The sequence below is a fragment of the Branchiostoma floridae genome, unplaced genomic scaffold (assembly GCF_000003815.2).
Source record: "Branchiostoma floridae strain S238N-H82 unplaced genomic scaffold, Bfl_VNyyK Sc7u5tJ_389, whole genome shotgun sequence".
In the NCBI taxonomy this organism is placed as follows: Eukaryota; Metazoa; Chordata; class Leptocardii; order Amphioxiformes; family Branchiostomatidae; genus Branchiostoma; species Branchiostoma floridae.
Genome location: NW_023365827.1, coordinates 22,310 through 30,482, shown reverse-complemented (window position 1 = coordinate 30,482; position 8,173 = coordinate 22,310). Strand labels below are relative to the sequence as shown.

The following is an 8,173-nucleotide window of genomic DNA, read 5'->3' as shown; positions in this document are numbered from 1 at the left end:
CGCGTTATTACCCCAGGTCCATCAATACAACTGTACGGTTATAAACCACTCACACTGGGACCCCTAATCTCTCAGATGCGTTGGTGGCTCTTAAACTTTTTCGTTCCAGATGTGTGGTTTGTGTAAGACATGGGGCCTCCATTTAACGACCCATCAAAGGGTCCTCTCGTTCTTTCAATAAATTATCCTTATTGAAAGATGTAAAACCCTTCAGTCCCATAACAACACACAAGCATACACAAACACACGCACGCATGCAATGGCCAAAAGCAGAATTTTTTTATACGGAGATGGCAACATATGAACCTTCCATTGTAAATACTAATCAAAATTGATTCCATCATTCGCCTGTGTAATTACTAAAGCCTTGGAGATTTCTTTCAGAAGAACCAGCGAATCGGAAAACTTGACGAATTTTCCACACCAACACCTGCTCTTCCAATCGCAGATGTTGCCATAAAACAAGGGGAGCAAAATCGCCTGCAGGCGCATGGGACAGGTCCGACCGGTACCGGTGCCTCAAGCCTGTGTCTATGGACAGAGACAAAGTCCAGATTAAGGTATAAAAAGGTAATTTATATACGCATGTGTGACCCCGACTTGGTTAGAAGGAAAGGGCTGTTAAAGGTGGGGTCACACATGCGTATATATTCAAGTCCGTTTGAGGTGCGTATAACACTCTTAGTCTCTACCAGGCTCCACAGGTCGCGGGAAAAATAGTACAAATTGGACAAATATAGATAGATAACATGCCAGATGAGTTAGCTGACCGAGAAGTATGGTCAGCGACCCAGCTAACTCGTCTGACATTTTACCTGTTTACGTTTGTCCAATTTCTATTATTTTTACAACGACCTGTGGAGCCTGGTAGAGGCAAATACTCCCATGCGCGCCTCATACGGACTTAAATATATACGCAGGTGTGACCCCACCTTTAGTAACTACTTTTTGTTGTACTGACCTGTTTATGGTTGTAGATCTCCCCATTGCAGCACAGCCACAGGTGAGGGTACCTCCTGACGCGCATGGGCTGCATGCCGTGCTCGCCGTCATTGATACACAGGCGGTGGAACCCCAGCACACACCGGTCAAACTGACGCACGCTCTCCAGACGGAAACAGTCAGGACCTGAAACATACATTATGTGCATCATTAAGACAATGTAGATAATAGATTTTACATATTAAGTGACATCAACAGCATAAAATAGAAATAAAATATCCCGACACTGTAACACTTCTATACAGAAACGTTTCATGTAACTACTGCATTTAGTCCATATGGGCAAGAACGTGAATAAAGATCATTGTTATTGTCATTAAGACAATAAAGAAAAGAATTTTTCCTATCATTTTTTTTACATAGTAAGTGACATGAACAAAAAAATTGCATATCAGTATCAATATACTTGGGAGGGACGTTATGTTATGTACAACATCATTGCACTATACAAATATGTTTAAAAACTGTTATCTTTCAAACCATCGTGCAGTACAGTACATGTGGTTGCGTAAAACAGGAGTGTCGAGTTGGAGATGTTTTCAGAAAGCAAGCAGACCCTGTGAAGCTTGTTCCGTACTGTTCTCTAACACCGGAAATGCTAAGAAGTGGTTGTACATGTCAGTCACATTCCACTTCGGGGCAAAATGTGACAGAATGGGCCTTTGTGGCGTCCAGGTACAGGTAGTCTTGTGATAAGGATGCCTGACGTAAAATCTAAAGCTTCTGGATTAGAATACCTAGCATGTCGCGATGTTTTTGCCCTTGGGAAAGACATTGTCCACATATCCTCTCTCTCACCTAAAAATAAGTACCTAGCTTCGGTTCGGGACGTCGACGTCCTCTTGGATGGGACGTATAACCCCATGTTTGAGAAAGCCACAACATCTCGAGTACGATAAAAGCTACACATTACAATTTTGACGAAAAGATTAGGCTACTCTGGTCGTACGCAAAAGTATGTGCTTACTACTGCAGTACCGTACAGAACTGGTATGTCACGCCTGAAGGGGATTAACAAGTTATGCGGAACAAATAAACAAACAAACAAAATTCGTGGCAAGTGTGCGGATGTTGACACACTGGCAGCACCAAATCCGTAAGTATTTTTGGCACCTTTAGGCAGATTAGCCGTGAGGCTCGGTGGGCGTCACTCCATCGTCATGGGGACAGGGGCATGGCGAGTATCGAACTCAGGACCTACTGATTCTAATTCCAACGCTCTAGCAGTTGAGCCACACAGACACCCCAAACAAATAAACAAACAAATAAACAAACCTCGATGTGCGATCTTCTGCGCACAGGAGCACTGCTCTGCCACGTTTCCGTCGCTGCCGAATAAAGCCCAGATACCGCACATATTGGAGAACTGAAACACAGAATCAAAACAGGTTTCAACATCCCATCGAAATAAAAGGTACAATGCAGACTGCTACAAAGCGTGGTTATTTTGAAGCTCTTGAAAACTGTGTCTTTGTTGTATACGTTACAAGGAAAGGGCTGTAATAAAGGTGGGTTCAAGCCCGTCTGGAAGTCTTAGCCTTTACCAAGCTCCACAAGTTACCGGAAAAATGATAGAATTTGGACAAGTACAGCCAGATAACATGCCAGCGGAGTTCACTGGTAGCAGACCATACTCCTCGGGCAGCTAACTCCGCTGGCATTTTATGTGTCTGTATTTGTCCAATTTCTACTATTTTTCATCGACCCGTGGAGCCTGGTAGAGGCTAATAATGCCATTCGGGCATCCTTCGGACTTGAATATATACTCACGTGAGGACCCTGCTTAACGCACAGATAGCGAGGATGTCATTGAGTAAAAACGGAACTAGTAAATAATGTTCCCCATCCCTCTTGACGTAAAGAGTAGGCTAAACGAGTAGGCGACATAGATTTTGGAAACGGCACTAGTAAATATCAGGTACATATCACTAGATAGAACTGCTGTACAAAAGTCAAAGTGTAGCTGACGCTTAAAGCACAACAAATGTAAAAGGTACAATGTCAGGCAAGGCGCTGTAAAAAACTAAATGCATTCTTCACTTAGATTCTATGTTAATGAAGTTATAGTATTTCCGTAAGTTACAAGATCATCTTAAACATGTGGCGGCCGGCAACGCCATTTTGTTTGTGACTTATATCGGAGATTTCTCACCATGGTGCTTAATATATCTAAGCACCTGCTTTCAAGAAGTCGTTACGCTTTAATACTATGTTCTGCAATGACCACAAAAGCTCCTTGCTATGCGCAACTCACCTTTGAAACGATTCGAGTGCCAGAAAGTGATAGAAAAGGAAACACTCTTCTCCGAATATGTTCCCTACAGGTAGCAAACGTTTACCTCATACGACCTAACGTCAGTCTGTCATAACACGGCGTGCCTTTGTTAGGATGCGCTCCGCTGTACAGAAATCCACTGTGGATAATGACTGAATGCGATGAATAATTTAGTGATTACGTGTGTCGTTAGACAGAGACCCTGGCGGTGACGGGAGGAAAGTTACAGAAACGCTACGCGCTGATTGGTTGAACCAAGGACATTATCTTCTGTCCTAGGTTGAAGAGGAGGGCGGTTTGGGGGCGGGTAAACGGTGTGTCACTGCCCTCGGGGCAGTTAGTGACGGGGTCACTAACTTTTATATGCAACACCATCATAAGTATGCTTGCTTCTCGTCGTCCGCATATTATGGAAACTTTCCTCTTCATGTTATCGGCGTTGAAGAACCGAGTAGCCAAGCTAGAGGACACCAAGGAGGACACCATGCCCAGCGACCCTAGCTTTGACGGGTGGAAAGATACAGAAACGCTACGCGCTGATTGGTTGGACCAAGGACATTATCTTTGGTTGAAAAGAAGCCAAGACTGGTTGGTTCATAAGGCTAAATTATAGGGGGCGGGTAAACGGTGTGTCACTGCCCTCGAGGCAATTAGTGACGGGGTCACAAATTATATGCAACACCATCATAAGAATGCTCGCTTCTCGTCGTCCGCATATTATGGAAACTTTTCTCTTCATGTTATCGGCGTCGAAGAACCGAGTAGCCAAGCTAGAGGACACCGGACCAAAGAGGACACCATGCCCAGCGACCCTGGCTTTGAGAGGGTGGAAAGATACAGAAACGCTACGCGCCGATTGGTTGACCCAAGGACATTATCTTCTGTCCTTGGTTGAAGAGGAGGATGGTTAGGGGGCGGGTAAACGGTGTGACACTGCCGGAGACGTGTGTGGTTACGCAGCAACCCTGGCTTTGACGGGTGGAAAGCTACAGCAACGCTACGCGCTGATTGGTTGGACCAAGGATATGTGCAATAAAGGTCTTCATTCACATCTTCTGTCCTTGGTTGAAGAAAAGACTGTTTCATAAGGCTAAATTATAGGGGAATGTAAAACGTTGCGACACCGCTCAGGGCTGTTAGTGACGGGGTCACAAATTATATGCAACACCGCCATTTGTAAGTATGCTCGCTTCTCGTCGTCCGCATATCATGGAAATTTCCCACTTCATGTTATTGGAAGTACCGAGTAGTTAGGCTAGAGGACACCAAGGAGGTTGGGGACACCAAGGAAGACACCATGCACAGCAACCCTGGCTTTGACGGGTGGAAAGATACAGAAACGCTACGCGCCGATTGGTTGAACCAAGGACATTATCTTCTGTCCTTGGTTCAAGAGGAGGATGGTTAGGGGGCGGGTAAACGGTGTGACACTGCCGGAGACGTGTGTGGTTACGCAGCAACTCTGGCTTTGACGGGTGGAAAGCTACAGAAACGCTACGCGCTGATTGGTTGGACCAAGGATATGTGCAATAAAGGTCTTCATTCACATCTTATGTCCTTGGTTGAAGAAAAGACTGTTTCATAAGGCTAAATTATAGGGGAATGTAAAACGTTGCGACACCGCTCAGGGCTGTTAGTGACGGGGTCACAAATTATATGCAACACCGCCATTTGTAAGTATGCTCGCTTCTCGTCGTCCGCATATTATGGAAATTTTACTCTTCATGTTATTGGAAGTACCGAGTAGTTAGGCTAGAGGACACCAAGGAGGTTGGGGACACCAAGGAAGACACCATGCACAGCGACCCTGGCTCTGACGGGTGGAAAGATACAGAAACGCTACGCGCCGATTGGTTGAACCAAGGACATTGTCTTCTGTTCTTGGTTGAAGAGGAGGATGGTTAGGGGGCGGGTAAACGGTGTGACACTGCCGGAGACGTCTGTGGTTACGCAGCAACTCTGGCTTTGACGAGAGGAAAGTTACAGAAACACTACGCGCTGATTGGTTGAACCAAGGACGTTATATATCGTCCTTAATTGAACCAATGACATTTTCCAGTGTCCTTGGTTGAAGAGAAGATGGGCTCTTAAATCCCAATGGAATGTGAAATGGTGCAAATAGTGACTAGGCAACAAATGATATACAACACCACTATTCTCCAAGCAGAGGTTGAGTCGCGGAGGTATAGTAGTAGCAAGGAGGTTAAAAAAAAGATCCTTGGTAGTAGTCGGGAAATTTACCGGCAGTAACGTTACATTTCTCGAGAATAGTGGTGTTGTATATCAGCCTCTGCTTGGAGAACACAACACCGCCATTTGTACAGTATGCTTGCTTCTCTGGATCGGCATATCATGCAAAATTTTCCACGACATTGAGAGGTGGAAGCAGGTGGAAAGGTACAGACACGCTGAGCGTTGATTGGTGGACGGGTTCCTATATCCCGCGGGAGAAATCACACGAATTCTGGAGCTTTCCATCACAGTATGCCAAACTCTATCACTTTTGCGTGAAGGCTGTCTATTTCTAAAGTCTGGATGTGGTATCTTAAATCCACTCTTGAACATTAAAAGTATGAGTGATAATTACTACGTTTGACTAAAGGTGCAATCTCACTGCACTTGCGTCAAGCTTGCGTTACTGTGGGGTTCGAAAGATACTCAACGAATTTCAGAAGAATGAATTTTATCACTTTTCGTGTATTTTGTCGTCTTTTAAGTCATACATTTACGCATTACGCAATATCTAAATTATAAAAAAAATCGAAGAAAATGACAAAACAGTAAAGCAGTGAACGAACCCCGCAGTGACACAAGCTTGACGCAAGTGCGTTAAGAGTGCTCCTTAATGTGGGAAGCCATTTGAGGAAACGCATGCACAATTACTTCTGCATGAAATGATGTTCAACCTGTTTGTTCCGTCACAGTGAGTCACCATTGACCTATGATCCCCAATGGCAGATTTATTAAGGTGTGTTCACACGTGCGTAACGTTATAAGTACAAGTCCGTGTGAGGTCCATATGGAAGTCTTAGCCTCTACCAGGATCGACAGGATATTTTAAAAAATATTGGACACATACAGCCAGATAACATTCCATACACCTCGAATGACACCTACTTGTGACCGCTGGCATGTTATGTGTCAATATTTGTCCAATATCTATCCTTTCAGCGACCTGTGGAGCCTGGTAGAGGCTGAGAATTCCACACGGACCTCGTACGGACTTGAATGTATATGCTCGTATGAACCTTTACAAACGAACTTCGATGCGATCTTCAATTATTATTTGAAAAATTGTGACCTACGTTGAAGCTTGCACAACTCAAACGTAACGTTATTTTAGAAATAAAAAGGACGGTCCCATTGCTTTGGGCCACAGTTCCCTCAAAACAAATATATTTGTGATGTTAAAATGTATTTAGCTGTTTGTTAGAGCGCATCATGTCTGTGTCTTGTACCTCATTTAGGTTAACAATAAGACCGACTTGAAGTACGTCTTTAAGGACTCAGTTTCTGCCAGTGATCTTTCTTCCATTCTGTGTCTCCATGGCTTCAAAAACAGGCAAATTATGCCGTTCACCCGATTAAACATGAGAAATGCACCTACTGTAAATGATGGTCTGACCTCGTGCATTACATTACAACAGGATTTCGACTTCTTCTCGCTTCGTTGTGATACTACAAATGTAAGAACATTTCCACTAAGATAAACTAGCTTTTGAATACTGGCAGTTTTAGTAACTTTCGAGCGTGACACACTGAACGAAGTTGAAAACTAGACGAAGCATCCACTGGGTGAGCTAGAGAAAGATAGAGCAACAAGAAATAAACACCATGCACACGCACACAGACACGCAGCCACACAGACAGACAGACACACACACACACACACACACACACACACACACACACACGCACATAGCGAGATTTCAAGATACAGAGAGAAAGTGACAGACAAAGAACGTTTTAAAGCAAATTCGTGTTTCAACTTCGTATGTAGCGTAGTAAACTTTCCCACGGGAATGTATGAATTTGTACAGTGAATAAACTCCCACATGAGACACAAATTTTACTTGCCCGATCGGACAAGTGGGGTAGGACATGCACTTGCCCGAACAGCACTTTCACTTGCCCTGGACAATAGGGCTATAGTGGACTTGTTTATCCCTGTAGAATCTGTACAGTGAAATGTACTCTCACCTGTGAGACACAAATCCGACGGTAAAGTTAGAGATATTTCAGTGCTGATCCGCCTCGAAAAAACGTCTTCTCACTTGGGTTGACCAAGACATGTGTAACAACTTTGTGCTAAGCGTGACAAACTTTCCCCCGGTAATGTATGAATTTGTACAGTGAATAAACTCCCACCTGAGGCACAGATTAGGCGGCGATTGTATAGAGATATTTCAGTGCTGATTTCCGTCTCAATTTGGTTGACGTTATGTGGAACAACTTAACTTAAAAACTTTCCTTAAGGGATCTGGAATCTGTACAGTGAAATGTTACTCTCACCTGTGGGACACAAATCCGACGGTAATGTTAGGATATTTCAGTGTTGATCCGCCGAGGGATAACGTTTTCTCACTTGGGTGACGAGCTGAGCTACAAGGCTTCGCCTCACCGAGCCGACCCTGGGTACGAACTGAGCCGGGTTTAGGGTAGTCCAACGTGTTTCTGGACGAGGCTTAAATTCAACTACGTAATTTATTTGGCCTTCGTCCAGATCTGCCCTATTCCAGTGGTGATTCGCAGCGGAAATTGAACCCTTTTACCAGATATGTTGTATCAAAACCAAATCGGGAGTTAACAATACAGCCATACATATTCTAACTTTCCTCTTAAAATCACAAAACCCACAAATTGTAGAAAAAGTGGAACTCTTTGTCTTCCTCTGCT

The 8,173-nt window shown here is 44.1% G+C and overlaps 1 protein-coding gene across 1 annotated transcript; it reads right to left on the bottom strand.

Annotated features, from left to right (window-relative positions):
* Window positions 1–961: 961 nt before the first annotated feature.
* On the bottom strand, window positions 962–7,946 carry LOC118408759 (asparagine synthetase [glutamine-hydrolyzing]-like; the record flags this gene model as incomplete). Its single annotated transcript, XM_035809619.1, is given in 3 exon segments — window positions 962–1,128; window positions 2,278–2,368; window positions 7,790–7,946. Coding segments are annotated over 2 exon segments (249 nt in total), but the record flags the coding sequence as incomplete, so codon positions are not given.
* Window positions 7,947–8,173: the final 227 nt, after the last annotated feature.